At 41.7% G+C, this 25492-nt stretch overlaps 1 protein-coding gene across 22 annotated transcripts in view; it reads right to left on the bottom strand.

Annotated features, from left to right (window-relative positions):
- Window positions 1–25492, bottom strand: part of macf1a (microtubule actin crosslinking factor 1a) — a 628388-nt gene that overhangs the window by 271028 nt on the left and 331868 nt on the right. For all 22 annotated transcript variants that reach the window (XM_085962506.1, XM_085962516.1, XM_085962528.1 and 19 more), the window contains 9 exons: window positions 23281–23393; window positions 22297–22403; window positions 17270–17389; window positions 16325–16420; window positions 15420–15547; window positions 12819–12912; window positions 12418–12572; window positions 7811–8090; window positions 6518–6646 (listed from right to left, as the gene is read on the bottom strand). In XM_085962506.1, the coding sequence (XP_085818632.1) occupies window positions 6518–6646; window positions 7811–8090; window positions 12418–12572; window positions 12819–12912; window positions 15420–15547; window positions 16325–16420; window positions 17270–17389; window positions 22297–22403; window positions 23281–23393 (1222 nt within the window). The remainder of the gene's footprint in view (window positions 1–6517; window positions 6647–7810; window positions 8091–12417; window positions 12573–12818; window positions 12913–15419; window positions 15548–16324; window positions 16421–17269; window positions 17390–22296; window positions 22404–23280; window positions 23394–25492) is intronic.

Below are 25492 nucleotides of genomic sequence, written 5' to 3'. Positions count from 1 at the left end.
CCAATGTCCACGGTATACATCAGTGGTCCTAGTCGTGTGCAAATAGTTCCAGGCTGCCATTTCTCGGTACGGTAGTCCCGGGCCAAAACTGGTTGACCTATCTGGAAGGTTCTAGTTGGCCTTTCATTCATGCTTTGAAATTGCCGGTTCTCTACGTCCCTTCTGACGTTTGGCTTGACCAAATCCAGCCGGCATCTTAGGCTTCTATTGAAGAACATCATGGCGGGGGTTTGGTTTGTAACCACATGTGTTGCATTCCTGTACGCAAACAAGAAGTTATCTACCTTATGTTGTAGATTTATGTCTTCATTACCCATGGCCTTTATGGCCTTCTTGAAGGTCTGGACAAACCTTTCAGCTAATCCATTGGTGGCGGGATGGTATAGGGCGGACGTGTAGTGCTTAACCCCATTGTTTTTTTTAAGAACTTCCTGAATTCTTCGGATACAAATTGCGGTCCATTATCAGAACAGATCTGTTCAGGCAGCCCATTCCTGGCAAATATGGTCCTTAATACTGTGATGGTTTTTTCCGTGGTGGTGGAGGACATCTTTATTACCTCCGGCCACTTGAGTGTGCATACACCGCGATTAAGAACATTGAGTGCATAAATGGACCAGCAAAGTCGATATGTACCCTTTGCCATGGAGATGAGGGCCACTCCCATGGATGTAGAGGGGCTTGTGGTGGGGCGTTTTGGACCTTCTGGCATCCTAGACAGCTCTTGGTCATTTCTTCGATGTCTCCATCGATACCTGGCCACCACACAAACGCTCTGGCTAAGTTCTTCATTTTCACTCCACCCAGATGCCCCTCATGAAGCTCCTTTAGCACTTTATCCTGGAGTTTGGGTGGAATCACCACTCTGGATCCACACATCAAGGTTCCTCGGCACACTGACAGCTGTTCTCTTCTTTGCGAGAATGCTGGCAACAGTGGTTCGCCATGTGCTGGCCATCCCTTCACCTTTAAATCGTAGACTCGAGAGAGAGTCGGGTCATTTCTCGTTTCCTTTTCAATGGTAGAATTTGTCACCGGTAGACATTCCACTATGGTCGAGTGGAACATCTCCACTGGGTCCACTGTAGGCGCCTCTTCTACCGTTGGCAACGGTAGGCGCGATAACCCGTCAGCATTCCCATGCTGTTTTGTTCCTTTGTATTCTATGTCATATTGGTGTGCCCCTAGGAAAAGGGACCACCTCTGTAGCCTTTGCGCTGTCATAATGGGAACGCCCTTTTTAGGGTTGAATATGGAGACGAGGAGTTGATGGTCAGTCAACAAGGTAAATTTTTGTCCGTGTAGGTAATGGTTGAATTTCTTCACCCCCCACACCAGGCTGAGTGCCTCCCTGTCAATCTGGGCATAGTTACGCTCAGCTGAGTTCAATGAGCGTGACGCAAAAGCTATCGGCCGCTCAGAGCCATCAGGGAATTTATGCGATAATACCGCTCCCACGCCTTAAGGGGATGCATCGCACGCCAGTCTGATTGGCAGTGATGGGTTGTAATGAGCCAACACTTCCCTGGACATGATCAAGCCTTTGCATTTATGGAAGGCACTTTTACAGTCTTCGCTTCATTTCCAAATTACTCCCGTTTGTAGCAGTGCGTTAAGAGGGTGCAGAACCGTTGACAAGTTCGGTAAAAATTTATGGTAGTAATTTATTAATCCCAGGAACGACCTTAATTGTGAGACATTTTCAGGCGCGGTGGCTTTTACGACCGCTTCAATTTTTTCAGGTGACTTATGCAACCCTTCTTCGTTAATGACATGGCCACAATATGATATTTGTTTCTGGAAAAATTCGCACTTGGGGCGATTTGCTCGTAGGCCCCGTTCTCTCAGCCTCGTGAGCACCTGCTCCAAGTTGGCAAGGTGCTCGTTGTCGTTTTCTCCTGTTACAAGGATGTCGTCTAGGTAGCATTGAGTCCCCGGAATCCCTTGCAGGACTTGCTCCATAGCTCTTTGCCAGATAGCCGGAGCTGATGCCACTCCGAAAACCAGTCGATTGTACTGGTACAGGCCTTTGTGTGTGTTTATCGTGAGATACTTTTTAGAGGCCTCCTCAACCTCCATCTGTAGATATGCCTGTGCTAAGTCAATTTTGGTGAAACGTTTCCCTCCGGATAGTGAGGCGAAAATATCTTCTATCCTCGATACTGTACCGTGTGAAGAACCGGGTTTACAGTCACCTTGAAGTCCCCACAGATGCGAATTTTTCTCTGTTCTTCAGATTTATCATTATTCAACGTTTTCTTCATGACCGGGACGATGGGTGTTGCCCACTCGCTCCAATCTACCTTGGATAACACGCCTGCTTTTTCCAAATTCTCCAGCTCTGCCTCGACGGCTGGACGAATTGCGTATGGCACCGGCCTTGCCTTAAAAAACTTGGGAATTGCCGCATCTTCCACTTTTATTGAGGCGGTGGCGCCTTTCAGGGTTCCTAGTTCCTGTTGAAACACTTCTTTGGCGTTAGCCAAGATTTCTTTTAATCGTCCAGGTATGACGTCATCATTTTTTTTCTTACTGGTCATCGTCAGTGCCTGAATGGAGTGCCAGTCCAAACGTATCTTTCTGATCCATTCACGTCCCAACAACGGTGGACCACCATCTTGCAGAACGTATAAATACAACTTCTGTATTTCCTTGCCGTTGTATACAACAGGCACCCTTATTTTCCCTCTGGGGTATACTTTCTGCCCCGTATATGTCTTCAAGATAATGGATGTGTCTTTCAAAGGTATCTGCGGAAATAGCCGCTCATAATCCCGTCGACTCATGACGGTCAGAGCTGATCCTGTATCTAGCTCCATTTTGACTGGGGACCCCGCTATCGTGAGGGTAACCCAAATGGTCTGGTAATCTTCTTTGGCAATTACATTATGTAATTTGAGACAGCTTAGTCTCTTGTTTCCGGAGTTGCTATCGCTCTTCTGGTCTTCGGAGCTACTGTCCGTCATCATTTGTACCTTTCTGTACTTTTCCTTATTGACCTTTTTACTGTTAGCGGATTTTTTTCCAGGTCTGCATACACGTGCAATATGTCCCATCTTTCCGCATTGCCTGCATGCTTTGTCCTTGAACCAGCAGTCCTTCTGGTCATGGGTGGATCTGCCGCAGCGATAACATCTCTCGAAACCCCGTGTCATTTCATGGGTGCCAAAGTCCTGTGGCTTTTGCTGTATCTTTGCAGCTCCTCTTGCTGCTGCTTCGTATGATACAGCCACACTGAAAGCCTTGTCCAGTGTCAAATCTTTCTCAGAAAGTAGTCTTTTCTGTGTTCCTTCGCTTAGGAGACCGCAGACGAATTTGTCTCGTAGAGAATCTGCCAGTCCTGCCCCAAATTGGCAGTGGTGCTTTGACAGCTTTCGTAATTCGGTGAGGTAATCAGCGTTACTTTCATTCTTGTGCTGATTCCTCCTGAAGAATTTGAATCATTCCGCTATCAGCAGCGGTGTTGGGTTTAAGTGCTCCTGTAGGGTATCAACAATCTCCTTAAAATTCTTGTCCATCGGTTTGGCTGGAGTGATCAAGTTTCGTAACAGCCCGTACGTCCTTGCGCCCATCAGATTTAGAAGTACCGATGCCTTATCATCCGCTACTTCATTCGCCTTGCAATATACCTCCACTCTTTCCACATATGTGGTCCAATCCTCTATATCACTATCGAAAGCAGTAATATTGCCAGTCTCCGGCATCCTGAAAATCAAAAATGGCGCCTCCCGCGCTTTCCTTCTTCCCCGCCGAGTCAAGCTGGCGCTTTACCGCCGCTGCCGCCAACGCTGTTCTCCGCGGTTCCCGTTGCGACCTGCAGCTTTTCGCGGTATTTCTATTTTTTTTTAAATATATATCTTTTAAATAGTTTCTCCGTTACTTGGAGAACCGTTCCCGTCGTGGAGCGGACCCTCTGGGACTTTCCCCTCCCTCTGCTCGGTCCGAACGCCGACCTGCTTTGCAGCACCGGCCGCCTCCTGAGTGTTCCACCCTCTGTCTCTCTTTGCTTCTGCTTTCCGACTCGCTGCCCGGCCCCGCTGCAGAGCCACCCGATCGAGCCCCCAGCCCGCCGCAGCCCAGGAAGGATCAGTGCACTACCTGCCACCAGCCCGTTTAGCTGGTGAAACCACAGTTTTTTTTTCTTGCTTCGACCTTCGTCTGAGGAATCGATCTCCTTGAGGTGCTGCCGAATTGCAGGTAAGTTTGTTTCTAACTCGTCGCCACTGTTAGATCCGTGTGTTAATGGAGACACGGAATGCAGGAGTTGATTTAACAAGTGTTTACTGAACAAAGTCTGGAGGTGAACTAACTACACAAGATGCTATACAGGCTTATATACCCGAGTGGTCACTACTGGTACTACAGTACACAGGGGCTGCAAAAACATAGTTCCTCTTAAAGGTACATACACTACAACCTCGCCTAACATCTCTTCTGTGGTTTGTCCTACATTCCTCTCATTTCTCTGTAAAACACCATGGGATGGCTTATACAATAAAGACGCTGTATAAATGCAAGATGTTGTTGTTGTTATAGATAAAAGGAAAGGTCATGAATTACAAAGAATATACAGCACAGAAACAGGCAATTCGGCCCAACTAGTGTGTGCAGGTGTTCATACTCCACACGAGTCTCCTCCCATTCCATCTACCTCATCCCAGCCTTTCAGCATATCTTTCTATTCCCTTTTCTATCATGTGCTTGTCTAGTTTCCTTTTGAAAATATCTAAGCTATTTGCCTCACCACTGCCTGAGTAAAGAAACTTCTCCTTATTTCCCTATTGGATTTATTAGTAACTATCTTGTATTTATGGTCCCTAGTTTTGAATTCTCCCACAAGTGAAAACATTCACTCCACATCTACCCTGCCCAACCCATTCATAATTTTGAAGACCTCTATCAGGTCTCCTCTAAGTCTTCTCTTTTCTGAACAAAAAAGCCCCAACCTGTTCATTCTTTCCTGATAGCCATAATGTGTGTGTTCTGGTATCATCCTTGCAAATTATTTTTGCACTTTCGCCAGTGCTTCTATGTCCTTTTTAATGTACATTGACCAGAACGGTGCACTGTACACTAAGTGCGGCCTGACCAGGGTCCTATACAAGTTTAACATAACTTCACTATTTTTGAATTCTATACCTCTAGAAATAAATCCCAGTGCTTTGTTAGCAATTTTAATTGCTTTGCTGACCTGCAATGCTGCTTTTAATTATTTGCTCACCTGCATCCCGAGATCCCTTTGCTTTTCTACCCCATTCAGTTTCTTATTTTCTAAGGCGTAGTAGATGTTTCTGTCTTTCCTACCAAAGTGCATTACCTCACATTTATCTATGTTAAAGTTGATTTGCCACTTAACTGGCCAGTCTGCAAGTTTTCTAATGCCTTCTTAAGTCAGTTGGTTGGGAAAAGAGTGGAATTCAAAAGTAAACATCTGCAAATTGTATACTGACATCATTACCATTACCAAAAGGGAGAAAGACAACGCCCTCCTGCTGCTGCTTTTTCTTACCTGTTGCTGCTGCTACATTATGGTGGGTTGAGAGAATAGCCTTCCAGCAAATGAAATTGTGGCACAACCAAAAGTTTGTAAGTACACTTAAGACAATAATTCAACTTCCTCACACAATTAGCTAAAACAGACTTGAGTTACAAAAAAGGCTTTCTTTGTCAAAAATAATGGAGCTTGGATAATAAACAAGGCCCATACGAAATGAATCAATATATTGAGGTCAAATAAAATAATCACTTGATCCTTTGTTCCATTGATAAGAGGCCTGGGAGCTGGTTTACCTGCATATAGTCTGGGCTACAAAATGGTGCCTGCCATGGGCAGAGCTTGTTTTTTTTTATAAAACACAAGGTAAAATAAAATGCCAAGTGGGAGGAGAAAAAGTAAAATACATACATTTATTTTTACTTCACTGACCAGAGAAGTCAATTTTTTTTTTTTTTAAATGGTGTTTTCAGAAGTAATACCACATGTAGATTTTAACAAAACCGTAATGATGGTTTTAATTTGATCACTGAACGTATATTGCATCAGATTATGTGCCCTAAAATAGAAAAATTATAAATGGCCATAATTTGTACAAGCTTCTGTAAGTATCCAATTTAAACAGTAATCAAGCAAATCTGATGGGACAATAAATAATTTTGAACTAGAGTTTTAACACATTTTCTCCACCTCTTCATTGTCCACGGTGTCATTAATTTTCATACAAACTGATTCAGTTTAGGAGGGATAGGGAAGGCATTACCACCAGGCCTTTCTATAAAGCATGGTCAAAATTGTTCAGTAATAAAGTGACAGGACAATCCCCATCAGCAGCCCCTGCTGAAGGCTGGACCATTGTGTAGCTCTACACCAAGTAGCTTGCCCATGAGTTGATAATAGTTAGCAGATACTTGTACAGCTGGAACATGTGAGTGATGGCTAATCTGGGGATTTGAATTAATCATATGGTTGTGAAACACTTATTCCTAATTTACTGATACATAAAAATGTAAAAACACTTACTTCACAAATTTTAGCTTCTTTAAGACTAGATTCCAGTTCTTCCACTGCAGTGTGGATTGTCTTGTGGGTATCAAGCTGTGTCTCCACACTAGGTAAGTCAGTGCCCCATTCAGCTCGGTCAAGTCTTACCTGCAGGATCAAACCATGCATCATCAGCTCCATACTATTCCAATGCTGGAAATGTTTTAAGCTGCTTTTATATTATGTAGGACCTGTGCTAGTGCTGCTTCCTCCCAATGTGCGAGTCTCGTGCAGCCAGCAGCAACCCCAAATATCTGATTCACCAAACTGATAAAAAAAAGTGTCTTCCTGGATGCTAGCCTTAGTGAATCTGGCAAGGTTGCTTTGGAGTACCCATTGGAAGTGTGAGACTAGCACAATAAGAGTTGGCAACAGCAAGAAACTTAATCCAATATAAAAGCAACTGTGAGCTCACCAAACCAGGGCTCTTCTAACTGGAGCGAAAAAAATGAAAATTATAATCGTAACTTCATGTACAATATATACACCATCAGAAAATCTGCTATTAACCCACGCACATACACCCTGACATAAAATCACTGTCTGCACTTCAGTCACACTGAGCCCTCAACACCTTAATGTGGCTGACAACTGGGATAATCTGTACTGAGACAGATCACATTGGAAGAACACTTAAAAAGGAAGTCAAGTTTACAAGTACTTGCATTCTACATAGCTACGACTAGATATGTTACTGTGGAGCTCAGAGGATATCTATTTCCAGCATGAAAAACATGAGAGGGTACAGATTGTTGACACAACCAAGGGGACTCCCATGAAGCTTATCCAATACTTATTACCAAGTTCAAAGTATAGAGTTTGGAATGGGAAAATATCTGAACAACATTTTTCCATTACAATTTTAAGACTAGATGCAGGAAACAGTACACTATACAGCAGCGTGGGTAGCCTGAATTGTATTTCTTTGCAATCTTAGCAGTGCAGATGGATTTCTATATCGAAACATAAATCTAAGTTTTGGGAAAATGAAACTGCATGCTAGCAAAGATTGCATTCCAAGGTGTTGTTCAAATAGCATTGTGGTATTAACATAGCATAAAAAAAGGACATTAAATTTACTGTTATTTTGGATGAGAGATACAAGAATAGTCAGAATTAGAGCTCTACAAAAACTTGCTGGCCTGGAACTGGAGATTGACAGATCATTGGTAACAACAGTTGTTACCAACAATTCAAAACCGTGGGAACCTTATCTTGTACAAGTATAGCGCATAGTTCTGACTTTTGTTTAACCGAAGAAATGTACAGTACCTGTATTTCCTCCACCCAAGCCAAAAGCTCATAGACAAATCTCAGGCTTCCTTCATCTTGAGTTGAAGAGATTGCAACCAATTCTGATCTTGTCATGGGTTTTTTAAATCCTGTGAGGGAGGTGATGTGCAAAGTGCTTAAACCAACATCAGTTGTTAAGTCAGTGGCTGTCAGGTTCAAAGGTTGTAGGTGCTGTGTGTAGGAGATGAAATGTCCTTTTCTGTACAGGTTGGTGCATTCAAGCCTCAATGCCACTAGCTCATCCTGTAGTTTAATGATTCTGTGAATGAAGAGGTAAAACATGCTGAAGTCATCAAGGTTTTCTGAATGAAAATACATGGTGTATACTGGCACATAAAATTCAATAGGCAACATTATTGAAATAGTGCTCATAGTAAAACAACATTTGAAAAATCTTAATACAGAATATGTAACTCAGCGTTATCTTTCACCTTCAATAACATAACTGATTTTAGTAACAAAAAATAAATCAGATCAATTTACTGCATGATAAAAATAAGCAAGGTTGGGAAAAGACTATGTAATCCATCAAGATCATCCCTCTAGCATTTCAGCTTATTCGGCCTAGCATTCAATTGCATCCTGAATGCCCCTAATGTCTTTGATTTCACTACCTTACATGGTACAAAGATACAATGATACAAAGATAGGTGGGAAAGCAAGTTGTGAGGAGGACAGAGTCTGCAAGGGATATAGATAGGTTAAGTGAGTGGGCAAGAATTTGGCAGATGGAGTATAATGTGGGAAAATGTGAAGTTATCCACGTTGGTAGGAAGAATAGAAAAGAAAAATATTATTTAAATGGAGAAAGACTACAGAATGCGGCGGTACAGAGGGATTTGGGTGTCCTCGTACATGAAACACAAAATGTTAACATGCAGGTGCAGCAAGTAATTAGGAAGGCAAATGGAATGTTGGCCTTTATTTCAAGGGGGATAGAGTAGAAAAGTAGGGAAGTCTTGCCAGAACTGTACAGGGTGCTGGTGAGACCACACCTGCGTAATGTTTTGGTCCCCTTATTTAAGGAGGGATATACTTGCATTGGAGGCTCCTAGGATGGAAGGGTTGTCTTATAAGGAAAGGTTGAGCAGGTTGGGCCTATACTCATTGGAGTTTAGAAGAATGAGAGGTGATCTAATTGAAACATAAGATTCTGAGAGGGTTGGACAGGGTAGATGCTGAGAGGATGTTTCCCCTCGTGGGAGAATCTAGAACGAGGGGGGATAGTCTCAGAATAAAGGGTTGCCCATTTAAGACGAAGATGAGGAGGAATTTCTTCTCAGAGGGTTGTGAATCTTTGGAAGTCTTTACCCCAGAAAGCTGCAGAAGCGGAGCCATTGAATATATTCAAGGCTGAGATAGACAGATTTTTGAGCAACAGGGTTATAGGGAGCGGGCAGGAAAGTGGAGTTAAGGTCAAAATTGGATCAGCCATGATCTCATTAAATGGCGGAGCAGGTTCGAGGGGCCGTATGGCCTGCTCCTGCTCCGATTTCTTATGTCCTTATGGTAGAGCATTCCAAAAAGTTTGTCACTTTTTGTGTAAAGACATTTTTCCCAAATATGTTTTAAATTTATGACCTCCGATCCCACCGCCTGACTAGCTTTAAAGTAATATTGAGTATCTATGCCATGTAATACATTATTGGGGAGATTTTCCACTCTCGCTACAATTGAGGCTTTAGTGCCACATTGCTGGAGAAAAACTAGCCAGTAAAGCAGTTCTGACGAAGGGTCATCGACCTGAAACGTTAACTCTGTTTCTCTCTCTACAGATGATGCCTGACCTACTGAGTATTTCCAGCGTTTTCTGTTTTTATTTCAGTAAAGCAGTGAATTGACTGCCTCAATGTTCTGTTGTCAACTTCAGCTTTGAGCAGGGACCAAGGCTAACAGGGAAGCAAAAAAAGTGGACAACAAGCCCCAATTAAAGGGGTGTGTAATTTAATATGTGGTTGAATATGGGGCCAAATATTGCTTCAGTTTTTAAATCAAGCTTCAAAATGAATCTTAGATATTTTTCCCCCTTAATCAAGGTTGGGCAGAAGAAGTGAAAAACATAAATGAAGTGAAAGGAAACCCAATGTGGAGAAATAATACAGATTCTGTGGGCAAGTGACAGAGTGGTGCAGTTTTCAATCCTCTATTCGATGGATGGCCAAATGGACATGTAGATTCATGAGGTGGGTACGAGGAGGGTTGATCTATTTGGCACTTCAGAGAAGCCTCTCCAGAAGACAGCAGGTGGTAACTGGGTTCAAAGCTATGTACACTACCTGAAGAACTTGGGAACAAGTGAATAAGACAAGGGCACACTTAAAGCATTATGGCAAGAAAAAAACTACCCAATCATGCCACTGAGCTTGTAGACTGTCCAAGAGTGAATACCACAAAGTGTTGCCTATCAACCTGTTCCACATTTACTGTTCACCCATGCCAAGGTCTCATGCAACTTTACAACTCTTTCATTACAACTCATGCATAACTATACTTCAGGAGGGCACACTTTCCAGATGCAATGTACAATTGAAAACCTTCCCATACTCACTTTAATACTTCCATTATGTCATGCAAGCAGTCTCTTGCCACTCTTTAAGGATGATCATCTGCTATTAGAAGTAGCACTTTTGAGCTGACCCAATGAGTTAGCACTCTCCTCCCAAATCCTAAACCTGGGTTCAACTCCAAGCGAAACTTGTGGGCAAAAAGTCTCCCCTGTTGGTTCATAGAATTTTACAGTACAGAAACAGGCCATTTGACCCAACAGATCTATGTCTGTGTTTATGCTCCACATGAGGCTCCTCCCACCTTGCTTCATCTCACTCTAAATGCCCTAAGTTAAAGACGTTTGGGCAGTCTCAACTTAGTTTCTTATTGAGTGAAGGCACAGATGCAAGAACTGCCCACATTTCTCCACAAAATGATTACATTTTCAATCGCAAAGAGGCCGCAAGGTTCATTGGTGCAAGATGTTAATAAACTTACACTGCTGCAGTAGGGCTAACTTGAGGTTGAGATCTAGGGGAAGAAATTCGGTGGGTTAGCGCCTCCCGTTCACGCCCCCAGGGGTCGATAACGGGGCGCTAACTACTTACCGCCTGGGCGCGGCTAGATGAATGATTCCCGCTAACTTGTCCGGGAGGTTTGCGGTGGCGGTAACACCTTGTGTCACGATCTCCTGCGCCCGGAGATCGTGACATAATTGCGTGCGCATCACCCCAGTAGCGCCCCGGACCCGAACTCCGGCTCCGCCCTCTGCAGCATCACCGGGCGCTTTGGGGGTGGAAGTTAAAGGGGAGGTTGCCGAGGTAAGTATGAAAATGTCTAAACTGCTTTGTTCCAATTTTTTCCAATTCACCTGGGCCGCGATTGATCAGCCCAGCACTCTGCTGGAGTGCAAGGGGCTGATCGGGCCGGATCGCGGCTGCTGTCGGGGGCCAGCTAACTGGTCCCAATGCAGAGCCTGCAGCGATGGCCCTTCCCTTTAAGGGAAGGAAGGAGCCTCGGGTCGCGGCAGCGCTGCACGGCCCAGTGTGCAGCGCTGCACCTCTACCGCTCCGCCTGTATCCTTTAGAGCTCCAGGAAGGAAATGGAGTGCTTGATTTAGTGCTCCACTTCCTTCCTGGTGCGCAAACAATGAATTTTGCAAAAGCTGGAAGTTTCCCAGCTTTCAAAAGTTAGCGCCCCAAACGGAGCGATACTGAATTCTCCCCCCACCCCCCAAAGTATGTTACTGAAGCAGAGTAGAAAGAAATTTATGCTGCATACATGATTACAAAATACTAATCAGGGAGTACTCAATACTTGAACTGAGTGTCTGCAGTAGAAGTATTTTTCTATTCCCCTGCACTGGCAATCCTGCACTTCAATAAGCACAAAAATGTCCTTTTTACGAGATTGCAGCTCCAAATGCTCCTCTCACGAGTTGGTTATAGGGTTAATATGAACATTCACCATCACAATTTCACAGAAATATTTAGAATATGGCATCCTTGCCACTTCAGTTTCCACAAAGCAGACCATAATGTGGTCATCACAGCTTTAAAAATGCCTGACTTAACAGTAGCTTGGTAGGGATATGGTTCCAGTCAAGGTGTAACCATATTGTGGGATAAATGTCATACCACAACCTGGTAACATCTTTATGTAATGTGATTTATAAGAATATAATAAAATATCCAAATTAACTCAGTTTTTTTTCTATATATTACACACATACATAAAAATACAAGACAAAACAATATTTTGTAGCGTAACAATGATGATAGAAAATAAATAATTATGCTAAACATGATGAATTTGCTACAGGTCAGTGGATTGTTGCAGCACTGCTTAAGGAAATATAAAATGCACAAAGGCACAAATAACAATTGTATTTATTACTGAATTACATAGGTAGGTGGTGGAAAAAGGAAATGATATGCCTTACTGTATTCCAGTGAATGTGCATGTAAAAGTAATCTATATACAACCATTTGAATTTATAACAATAATGTATTTATGCTCTGTTAATAAGTGGAGTTGCATGTGTATCCATGTAAAAATAATGAGTGCGTCAGTGTAAATAAATACATATTCACACTTACCTCATAACAATCTGTTCCACCTGATAATACTTCTCATCTCGGAGAATCTGCACATCAATTTGCAGTTGTCGTATTAATCGTTCACACTCCTCTAAGTACATGGCCACCTCGGTTTCATATTGAACCTGTTGGCTTGACTCTAAGTGAGCAGCATCCTGGGACAAAACAGGTTGAAATATACTAAATTCATTTTAAGTCCATGCATCTGCGACATGATTTACTAGACAGTCACACATTCATTTGGGGAAGTTTATTCGTTAGTGAGTCATATCATTGGGGGAAAATAGTGGTTTATTCTATATTGACCAATGCTAAATGTCATGACTCTAACAAACATTAATCTATCCTCTACTGGACAGAGATACTGAAAACTTTTCTCTGCATTGGTCATCTCTACTTACAGCCTGCAGGGTATTTTTGGCCAATGTTAATTTTTCCTCGCAGTTTAAAGCTGCATTTTGGATTTTGTTGGCAATCTGCAGTAGTAGTTCCAGCCTAAAGGAGTATAACATAAGATGGGAGAAATTAATTTCATGTAACACAGGAGACCTTGTATAAAGGCAGTCTTTAGCAACCGAGAGTATGTTTATTATCTTTATAAAATAAAGTGATTTTGTTCTCATGTTGTTACTTTGCTCTGGTATAACAAAGTTAAAGCAGAAAAGACAGTAACTTCAAATCTCTCATGATGTGAACTATTAGAAATAAATTTCCTCCATGATCTGTAACACTTAAAAGTCATAAAATTTCACTATCATCTTCTCTGGATACTGTTCAAATTGAACATTCGGTTGGAGAGAGGCAGATTCTGTCTGTTACACCAAAACAAATTGGAAAATGAAAAAGCACAAATAGAAGAATTAGTTTAGATTCCTTTCAGCATTAACAATTACAGCATCTGTGGTTAAATGCAAAATCCAGGCTCTCTAACGAGCAACAGGAAATGTTCACAGAGAAGAGTGAGAGAAAGACTGATCGACATTGAAATAGATGTGAAACACCGGATATTTGATCATTGCAATTTGTAAAGGACAAGTCACAGTTCACACCATTGAGGATTGGAGACCAGAAACTACTTTTTTAAATGCCTAAAGAATACTTTTACTGATGCAAAGTTAGATAATAGAAACAAGTTTTTCCCTTAAAAATGGGAAGACATTCAACAGTAGATCCCTGTATCAATTATCTTCCTACACCAAGACTTCTCTGAACTATTTAAAATTAAAGTTTTATTCACAAACTAACTGTATATACAGTGCTACAATAGAATTATTATTATTTTTTAACTGTTTGCGGGATGTGGGCAATACCAGCAAGGCCACATTTATTGGCCTTCCCTTGTGGTGCAGTTCATAGCACTTTGCCTCGGAGTCAGAGGGTTGAGAGTTCAAGTTCCATTTCAGGACTTTAGCACATAACCAAGGTTGTTTCTTTAGCACAGTGCTGAAGATTGCGGCATGGCCACAGTGTTATCCTTCAGAAGAGTTATTAAACAAAGCTCCATCTACCAATTCAGGTGGATGTAAAAGATCCTATGACACTATTCCAGGAGGAACAGGGAATTCCTTCCAGTGTCCTAGCCAACCTTCTTCCCTTAACCAGCACCACCAAAAAATTAACTGACCATTCATCTCATTTATTGTTTGTAACATCTTGCTTAGTGCAAATTGTTTGCTGTATTTGTCTACGCAATGGTGATTGCACTTCAAGTAATTCATTGGATGTGAAGCATTTTGGAATGTGCTGAGCTGTACATCTGTTTCCAAAATGGCAAATTATATGAAGACCTACTTTATTATTAAAAAAGCTCATTTCTTTACCACGTTCATGAATGAATTGAAGTGGATCAGAATGGTCCATTAGGCCATTCGAGTTCTTGCCTCAACTAGTCCCACAGTACCACTTCTTGAAATCAGCTATTTTTTTCCCCCCATTGGCCACTTGCGATTTCCCAAGATTAGCAGAAGCCTGAAATATGTCTTTTGAGTGCGCTCCAGTCTTTGGCTTGATATCTAGTTTCTCTGTCGACACCTTATGAGCCCCGATTAACTTCCCGTGTCACTGCAGGTAAGGTGCTTTATTTTATCATGTTAAGTTTTAATCTCTTCTTTATTATCTGCCTTGCTGGAGTTCTGTAGCTTTGCACCTTCCGCTACCAGATTGGGCCACATGCTGCCGCCATTCCTGCTAGCTCAAGTCTGTGGCCTTGCCAAAACAATTCATTTCGAGTGAAGGGGGAAATAGAAAAATGTGGAGCTAGGTGCAAAAAGCAAACCTAATACTGTATACTGATCAAAGTGGATTAAATGCTCCAAATAGAGAAATAAATATTAAAGTCAGCTTATTTTATTAATTGAAGAATGTACACAACAGCGATCAAAATGCATAACAGATATCAAGAACTAATCCCCAGTATCTAATGCCACACTAACACTGGCAGAGCCATTTCAGCCCAAGTCCAACTGACAGACTAAAGTTGCTAAAATCCTCCCTCCAAATTCATCCTGGCATATATAATATACTACCTGTAAGTGTGGGACGAGATTCATATCTAGGCCAATTTGAAAGCAGTTCAATATTAGCAATACACAGATTTTCTGCTGCGTCAGCCCCATTCTATTTAACAAATCCATTCTGGCCTCACTGCTTTATTAATAAATACATTTTGTTTCTGTTTTGCACATATGCAACATTGAATATAATATTAGAATGACCAATTTCAGCAATGGAATTGCCTTGCTGAGAAGCAGCTGTGCAAACAAACCTATTCCACTAATGTTCACCAATGAGCCACTTTAAGGCTTGCTAATACATAAGGTTTGTTGGCTTAGAGGATTGAATGATTGCTTTCAAATGCTCATAAGTGACATTTGAAAAAAAACTGATAATAAAGTAAATATTCCTGCGGGTTACTCTGCTGGGTGTGGGGTGGAAATTCTACTTTAACCACCGATTGCATTCGCCTGTAAAACTGATACCAGTATAAGAATGCACAAGCTAACCTTTCTACTGCAGGTCTGAGGGCCTTCTCTCGCTCTAACATTTCAATGATCAGTTTGCCCCATTCTTCTTCTACATCATTGGGGTGGTATCCTTGGGGAAGCACAATTCGACCAAACTCTATCCAAACCTAAGGGAAAAGAAAAATAGTGCTGTGTCATTTATAAAAATAAGTTTTAACACTACAAATTTCCAATTACAGAGGCAGCGCCATTTTGTGATAATATTGTTAGTTGCATGAAGAAAAATGCTGTATTTTTTTTAATTTTTTTTTTAATAAAAGATCCAGACCTAGAAATATGGCGGGCAGTGTGCACACACTTATTCTGCGGCAGAACTGCATCGTCCACCAAATTGGTCAGGGTTTCTCCGTAGGCGTCATAGGCACGTATCTGAAATTGGCTTTAGGCCCATTGTATATGCAAATCAGGGACCTAATGCCTGGTTCAGGCTCCTTTGTGAAAGTGGACGGCGAATGACTGCAACATGCATGCATGCTCTCAGGAGCCAAATCAGTAATCCTTACAGAAACCGCTGGAGGCTGCTACCCCAAAGGCAAGTTAAAAGTTAGCTTGATTTTTTTTTTTTTTTTACATACCTCAATGTAGATCCAGGAGTAGGAGTGCTCCTTCTAGATCCACATTAAAACCACAGGCAGCTGCTAGCCACCGCTCAATTCCCCCCCTCACCAGCAACCCCACCCCCAGGCTCTCCTTAGACACTTGACCGGTATCTAAGCAAGCCTACCTGGCTACCCCGCTGCCCCTGCGAATGGCACCTACAGCTCACTGGTACTATCCAATGAGGCACTGCCTCATCGCTGAAACTACAATCAAACTTCCTCCTTCAGCGATTGGAACGCGCTCCAATATGTGCTCAATCCAATTTCTAGGCCCCAATGTCTTACCTCAAATAATTTATATAAATGTTGTATTTGTGCCTTTTCTGCTTCTTTTGCTGGTATTTCAGTTTCTTTAAAATGTACATATTCATTATAAAGTGCCTGGGGGAGGGAAGAGAAAAGAGACAGCAGTTAAAGCTTACACATTTAGATGTCTACTTCTATATCATAGAAACATTTCAAACAACTGAATCCAAAACGTTTACTGCATCATCCCACACAAAATTTTGGGAGCAAAACATGTTTTCTTTAAGTCATTAATAATTTCATGCATTTTCCCTTTTTAGTTTCTGCACTACTGCTCCCGCAATCAAACTTCCTCCTTCAGCCACAAGGTACAACTGCCTGAGCTGTAGGGTACTCTATAGACTGTCTAAATATCACTATGTGGCTAATTCATGGTAAGAGGGTTTGTACTCAATGAATGTGGCCTTGCCAATTTTTTCTCTTTTTGCTCCCCCTTCCCAGATTGAGCACTCAAGATGATATGCAGTATTCGACCAAAGACCCATCACATCTAGAAGCTGGCAATGCTCCGTCAATGAGCATAGTGAATTTGAACATGTCAGCTGGCGACTCAGACTTGGGCGATCTGGATAAGTCCAATGCCCTATCCCACAAGCAAACACGAGTTATGCGCAAGTCAAAATAGTAATTATCATTTGATGACTTTTTTTAACCAGTCAAATACTAAAATTACTTCACTTCAAATGGCTCTGAAGTCCATCAATTGAGATACAAGCAACTATTCTGTACACTGAGCACAACAGTTGGGCTGAGCATAATACACAATTCTTAGTTTTATACTTGCAGCAACTTTTTTGTTCACATTATGGACCAGAAGAAAATATACCCCAAGATTCACCATTGTTGTCATCTGGATTCATTCAAATATTATTTGGTTAAACTTTTTTTTTTTTAATAACATAGCAAGAAATGTGGAGTGTTCACCTTAAGTTCTACAGGATTGTGTGGAAAAGCTTTGTCGGACATCAGTGTGATGTGCTGCCTGATCCACTGGAAGAGGTAGTTTACTTTATTCTGGTATTCCTGCCATTTGGAGTCAACCTCCTGGATATTAACAGTAATGATAATCAGAAAAGGTCTGAATAATAATTCACAAAAATCACAACACTTAAGATATCAGCTCAACTACAATACACATGCAATGAAAGCACTTTTTCAGCAAACATAACGAGGTTTGTGCATTTAAGCACTTGCACTACCTTCATCAACCCTCTCTGTTATTTCATCAAAGAATTTAATCAAGTTTGTCAGACACAGGACTGTAAAAAGGGATAAGGTATCTACACATCCCAAATAACCCATATCAACCTAGATGTTCCTGTACAAATTTAAATGAACACTTTAAACTATTGCTATACCCTTTAGAACGGAACAAAACTCACCAAGCTTGAAGTTAATTTTTTTTGCTACAGTATTACATACCCATTTGCTACAAACCCATTTTTTCCTCGTTCAATAATTAATTATGTTAATGCAGGGCTATGCTGATTAATAAAATATTTAGTACTAATAAATTTAGTTCAATTAAGTTCACACATTTGATTAGCTCCTTCAAACCTGTTCTGCAGAAGAATGCTACTGCAATAATACTAATATAAACACATTTTCAGCCTTGAAATTTATAGTCAATTATGTTAAAAGCAAATCGTGTCTGACAAACTTGATTGAGTTTTTCGATGAAATAACACCGAGGGTTGATGAAGGTAGTGTAGCTGATGATGTGTATATGAACATTCAGAAGGCATTCGATAAAATGCCACATAATGCTGGTTAGCAAAATCGAAGCCCATGAGATTAATGGGGCAGTGGCACCATGGATACGAAATTGGCTACGAGAGAGAAAGTGGAGTGCAGTGGTCAAACTGTTGTTTATCAGACTGGAGGGAAGTATACAGTGGTGTCCCCCCCTCGTCGTCGTTACCCCCACTTTCCCCCCTCCCCCCCACAATGGGTCGGTATTAGGGCCACAGCTCTTTTTGATATATATTAATGACCTAGACTTGGGTATAGGAGGCAAACTTTCAAAGTTTGCAGGTGACACAAAACTTGGAAAAGTAGTTAACAATGAAGAGGATGGTAGCAGACTTCAGGAGGACATAGACAGACTTGAAAAGTGGGCAGACACATGGCAGATGAAACTTAGTGCAGAGAAGTGTGAAGTGATGCATTTTGGAAGGGAGAGTGAGGAAAGGCAATATAAATTAAATGGTACGATTTTATAGTGGGAGCAGGAACAGAGCGACCTGGAAGTTCGCGTACACAAATCTTTGAAGGTGGCAGGACAAGTCGAAAATGCTGTTAAAAAAGCATACAGGATCCTGGGCCGAATGGATTCCTTCTGTGCTGTAAGGTTCTATGAAGCTCATCAGTTAATTTTAGTCAGTGCGAGTGTCACTCATGCAATCTTCTGGTTAACATACAAATGTTGTGTTTAATAAACCCAAACCCAGATATTCCAGTTCTTATTTCAGTCTGGAAATGTACATTGTTATTTATGGCAAAGTTATCAATTTTGTGTAGGACTTTATTACACTTCAGACCAAAACAGACAGAAAACAGCAGAGGCTTTGGCCACAATTTTTCAACATTCCTTAACTATACAAGGGACCAGAGAGTAGTTGATGCAACACCCTTGTTCAAGAAGAAAGAGAAGGATAAATCACGTAACTGAAAACTGGTTAGTCTAACGTCAGTTGGAGCTAAACTCTTAAAATCCATCCATGGAAATCAAATTACTAAGCATTTAGAAAGGCATAGATTAATCAAGGACTGGCAGCACCGATTTAAGGGCAAGTGTGACAAATTTAATCGTTTTTTTTGAAGATCAATTAAATAGAGAGAGAATGCAGTAGAGATGTGGTGTATATGGATTTTCAGAAAGGTTTCTTATACAATACACCTAAACTTTTCTAATAAGAAACAGCAATATGGATAGAATGTTTCTGGATGGACATTAAACATTGTTAGGGTAAACAAGTGATGCTCAGACTGGAGAAGGGTTGGCTGTAGTCTACCCCAGGAGGAAGTGCTGGGCCCACTTTTGTTCTCGGTATATATAGATTTGGGCCCCGGTATAATATATTTTGGACTTGGGCATAAGGAACGCGATCTTGAACTTTGCTGGCGACACAGAAATAGACGTTTGGCAGTGAAGAGGACTGTTAAAGACTTCAGGAAGAGATAGACAGGTTAATGTAACAGGCCAACAAATGGCCAATGCAATTTAATGTGGATAAGTGTGAGGCAATACATTTTGGGAAAAAATGGGAGTGTACACATAATGGAAAGACATGGAACGTTGTGGATGAACAAAGATGACGAAGAGTTTAAATACATACTTCCCCGAATGTGCAGATAGATAAAGCCATTTAAAAAAGGCCAATTGAATTTTGGGTTTCACACAGTGATATAGCGAACAAGAGTAAAGTAGGAATCATGAATTTATATACAGCATTTGTTAGGCCACAGAGAAATCTGCAGTTTTGCGTTACCCATTATAGAAAGGACAAAAGTGTAAATTTACCAGGATGATAGCAGGGATGGAATACTGTAGCTATAAGCAGATACTTGAACTACTGTAACTATTTGCACTAGAGCAGTTGCGGCATTGAGGCTTTTAAAATGTTTTGAAGTGTTTTGATAGAGCGAACAGAGAAAGATTATTTCCTCTTGTTGGGGAGTCAGCGATGAGGGGTCATCAATTTAAAGTTAAGAGAGCGAGGGGCGAGGTTAGGAGAAATTTCTTTACACAGCGTTGTTGTTGGCGCAGGGAATGCTTTGCCACAGGAAGTGGCTGAGGCAGAGTCCACTGCATCTTTTTAAGGGAAAACTGCATAAATATTTGAAGTATAAGATGCAAGACTCTAGGGAAAGAGCAGGGCAGTGGAATTCGTTTTGGATTGTTCTTGCAAAGAAACGATGTACCAATTGGCTTCCTTCTCAGTCATAAAGGCACAGAAGGTCGTCATTCGGCCCATCGAGTCCGTGCCAGCTCTCTGTAGAGCAATCCAGTCAGTCCCATTCCCCCACACTATCCCCGTAGCCCTGCAAGTTTGTTTCCCTCAAGTGCCTATCCAGTCTCCCCTTGAAAACATTGAGTGTCTCCGTTTCCACCACTTCAGTCGGTAGCGAGTTCCAGGTCCTCACCACTCGCTGCGTAAAAATGTTTTTCCTCACCACCCCCCTGTATCTCTTGCCCAAAACCTTAAATCTGTGTCCCCTAGTCCATGTACCATCAACTAGTGGGAACAGCCTTTCCCTGTCTAGCCTATCCAAACCTGTCATAATCTTGTACACCTTTATCAAATTACCCCTCAACCTCCTTTGCTCTAATGAAAACAAATCTAGCTTCCCCAACCTGTCCTTGTAGCTAAGATCCCCCATCCCCGGAACCATTCTGGTAAATCTCCTCTGCACCTTCTCGGGGGCCTTCACATCCTTCCTAAAGTGTGGTGACCAGAACTGGACACAATACTCCAGTTGTGGCCTAAGCAGCACTTTATAAAGGTTCAGCATAACTTCTCTACTTTTGTACTCAATACCTCTATTAATGAAACCCAATATCCCATATGCTTTGCTAACCACTCTCGCAATATGTCCTGCCACCTTCAGGGACCTATGTACATTAACTCCCAGGTCCTTCTGTCCCTGCACACTCTTAAAAACTGTGCCATTAAGTGTATATTGTCTCTCCCTGTTCCTTCTGCCAAAATGCATCACCTCACACTTCTCTGTATTAAATTCCATCTGCCACTTGTCTGCCCATTCTGCTAGCCTTTCTATGTCCTGTTGCAGTCGATTGGTATCATCCTCACTTTGCCACACCCCCCAAGTTTGGTGTCATCGGCAAATTTAGAAATTCTACTTTGTATTCCAATATCCAAATAGCAGTGGCCCCAGCAATGACCCTGGGGAACACCACTATCTACCATCCTCCAGTCTGAAAAACAGCCATTTCCCACAACTCACTGTTTTCTGTCCTTAAGCCAATTCCTTATCCAAGCTGCCACTGACCCACCTATTCCATGAGCCTCAATTTTGTTAACCAGCCTTCTATGTGGTACTTTGTCTAACGCCTTCCTAAAATCCATGTAGACAACATCCATTGCATTCCCTTCATCGATCCTCCCTGTTACTTCGTCAAAAAATTCAATTAGATTAGTCAAACATGATCTGCCTTTTACAAATCTGTGTTGGCTCTCCTTAATTAGCTTAAACCTCTCCAAGTGCCCGTTAATTTTTTCCTCGATTATTGTTTCTAAAACTTCACCCACCACTGATGTTAAATTGATCGGCCTGTAGTTACTAGGATTGTCCTTACACCCTTTCTTGAACAATGGTGTCACATTTGCCACTTTCCAATCCTCAGGCACCTCCCCCACATCTAGGGAAGATTGGAGAATTATGGTAAACCCTTCCGCTATCTCCTCCCCCAATTCCCTTAGCAATCTCGGATGCAAGCCATCTGGACCAGGTGACTTATCCACTCTAAGCATACCCAGCCTTCTGTGCTGCAAACTTCAATGGTTATAAGATGCTGTGAACCATTTCTACATAAAATATACTCCCCCTTTTCAGGGATTTCAATAGGGTTTAAAAGTACAAGAATGTTGAGAAATGCAATGAGATTTTTCCAGGCTTCACAAAGCACTCATTTTATTCAATTCTGAGGATAAGATTATGAGTATTTCACCAATAAACAGCAGGTTATTTGGGTAAGAATAAGTGTGGAAATTCTTCAGTTGCTGGTGACTTTAAATAAAATCTCTGATTGCATTTTTCAAGAAAATCTTGTTGCTGTTTCGCTATATCATTTGATCCATCAGCTATTAAATTTAGACATTTTCATGTGACTAGCTCTGGTTTACTCTTTGCACTTACGCTGAAAAGTCTAATTTTCACCACACATACATTGCCACGACAAGTTATAAGATGGAAATTTGAAGCCTTACATTTGCACTGATGCCTTCACCTCCTTCTGGGACCTTAGGGAATGATTCATATATGGAGGAGACGTAAGTGAGCACTGACTTCTCATCGGGAGATGGAACATCAACATCTGGAAGAACAAGTCCATGTTAATTCAACCAAGAACCACAATATCAGCAACTCATAACTGATAGGTCAAATGCTTCTGGTAGGTTCCTTTAAAAAATATTACATTCAAGTAATAGTTACTGTAACATATGTGTGACATCACAAAACAGCACTGTGCTTTACACACATCAGTAGGAGATCACCATCTCAAATTCTGTTTTTATTCTCAGGGTGTGGGTGTCACTGGCAAAGCAAGTTGCCCTGAGAAAGTGATGGTGGGCCTTCTTGTAGTGTTTCTTTTTGATACACCCGAGTGGCTTGTTAAGCTACTTCAGAGGGCAGTTAAGAATCAACCACTTTGGTGTGGGACTGGAGTCACACGTAGCTCAGACCGGGTAAGGACAGCAGGTTTCCTTCCTTGAAGGGCATTAACCAGTAGGGCTTTTACGTCAATCCGACAACTTCATGCTCATTTTTACTGATGCTAGTTTTTAATTTAAGAAAAAAATTCCAAGTCTCAAACTGTCATGGTGGGATTTAAACTCCCATTTTCTGGATTATTAGTCCAGGCCTCTGGATTACTAGTCCAGTAACAGAACTACACAACTGTACCCTTTTTTGGGGGGAAAAAACTCAAGCATTCTCTTTGCTACTACAGTGGTGCAGTATAGCCGCAAAACTCTCGCAGGAATAGGTTTTTCAAAAGGCTACCACTAAAATGATACAGTATTAGTGAATCAAAGATTACTGAAAAATATTTTAAATGCAATTGAGACCTTTCAGACTCAGAACATTTCACCCACCTTTAGCTACACGTCATGCTCAGGTGAACAATAACTCAGATATAGGAGACACACATTTCTTGTACAATGTAATTTCTGTAACTATTTGCAGTGTACCTTCTGGATCCAATAGTCTTGTAACACCAAGTGCTTCAGCAACTGCAAAGGCTTGTTCCAGATTCTCCTGATTGCTCTGAAGTGAAACCTTCTCCATATCAATGAGGTCTGGTCTGCAACACAAAGCATTCAACAGAATTCCAATACACAAATTAATTATATTTAAAATATTGAGCTTTGCAATTGTTTGTATTTTGGTTTTGAGATTTGATATATTTAAAACATTGTAACAATTAAGTCCAAAAGCTAAGTAGCAGTGCATCTAAAAGTTTCTTTGGGATTAGAAATTTTCAAGGGGTGGGGGGGGGGGGGGGATGTTAATTATTCTCCGCTTTTTTCCTTTGTTCCCTTGGTAAAAGTCAAAGCTTTATCTAGGCAATGATGACAGTTTGGCTTGGTCTGCTTTTACATATTTAATATATAATTATGTGCAATCTTGGAGATCAAGATTACAAAATAGAAAGAGTAAAGGATAAATAGGTGGGCCTAAATTCTCAGATTCAGCATAAAGGGTACTTCAAGCCAGAAAATAATTAGTGCAATATTTCCACTTTATTGAACATGTGCATATCAATCTGGGATCTCCTTTAGTGGCAGGTAAATGGTGTTGAGGTACAGATCAGCCATGATCTAACTGAATGGCAGAAACGGCTCAAGGGGCTGAATGGCCTACTCCTGTTGCTATGTTTGTTTTATGAGCCTCCATGTGCCAGCCAGTGGCTCAGTTGGTAGCACCCTCACCTCTGAGTCAGAAGGTTGTGGGTTCAAGTCCCACTCCAGAGATTTGTGCACAAAAATCTAGGCTGACACCCCAGTGCAGTGCTGAAGGAGTGCTGCACTGTCGGAGATGCCATCTCTTGGATGAGAAGTTAAACCGAGGCCCCGTCTGCTCTCTCAGATGGACATAAAAGATCCCATTGCACTATTTTGAAGAGCAGAGGAGTCATGTCCTGGCCAATATTTATCCCTCAACCAACATCACTAAAAGCAGATAAGAACATAAGTAGAAGGAGCAGGAGTAGGCCATACGGCCCCGCTCCGCCATTCAATAGGATCATCGCTGATCCGAATCTAGACTCACGTCCACTTCCCTGCCCTCTCCCCATAACCACTAATTCCCTTATCTGCTAGGAAACTGTCTCTCTCAGTTTTAAATTTATTTAATGTTGCAGCTTCCACAGCTCTCTGGGGTAGCAAATTCCATAGATTTACTACCCTCTGAGTGAAGAAGTTTCTCCTCATCTCAGTTTTGAAAGGGCAGCCCCTTATTCCAAGATTATGCCCCCTAGTTCTAGTCTCACCCATCAGTGGAAACATCCTCACCGCATCCACCCGATCAAGCCCCCTCACAATCTTATATGTTTCGATAAGATCGCCTCTCATTCTTCTGAACTCCAATGAGTAGAGTCCCAACCTACTCAACCTTTCCTCATATGTCAACCCCCTCATTTCCAGAATCAACCGAGTGAACCTTCTCTGAACCGCCTCGAGAGCAAGTATATCTTTTCTTAAATATGGAAACCAAAACTGCATGCAGTATTCCAGGTGTGGCCTCACCAATACCCTGTATAACTGCAGCAAGACTTCCCTGTTTTTATACTCCATCCCCCTTGCAATAAAAGCCAAGATTCCATTGGCCTTCCTGATCACCTGCTGCACCTGCATACTAACCTTTTGTGTTTCATGCACCAGGAACCCCAGATCCCTTTGTACTGTAGCACTTTGCAGTTTCTCTCCATTTAGATAATAACTTGCTCTTTGATTTTTTCTGCCAAAGTGCATAACCTGACACTTTCCAATATTATATTGCATCTGCCAAATCTCTGCCCACTCACTTAGCCTGTCTATGTCCTTTTGCAGGTTTTTTATGTCCTCCTCACTCACTGCTTTCCCTCCCATCTTTGTATCGTCGGCAAACTTGGATATGTTGCACTCGGTCCCTTCCTCCAAATCGTTAATATAGATTGTAAAGAGTTGGGGTCCCAGCACTGACCCCTGCGGAACACCACTAGTTACTGATTGCCAGCCCGAGAACGAACCATTTATCCCAACTCTTTGTTTTCTGTTAGATAGCCAATCTTCCACCCATGCCAGTATATTACCCCCAATCCCGTGATTTTTTAATCTTGATCAGTAATCTTGTGTGGAACCTTGTCAAATGCCTTTTGGAAGTCCAAATACACTACATCCACTGGTTCCCCTTTATCCACCC

The sequence above is a fragment of the Somniosus microcephalus genome, chromosome 20 (genome assembly GCF_052327205.1).
Source record: "Somniosus microcephalus isolate GS21.2 chromosome 20, FLI_Smic_1.0, whole genome shotgun sequence".
In the NCBI taxonomy this organism is placed as follows: Eukaryota; Metazoa; Chordata; class Chondrichthyes; order Squaliformes; family Somniosidae; genus Somniosus; species Somniosus microcephalus.
This window is presented reverse-complemented; position numbering and strand designations above follow the sequence as displayed.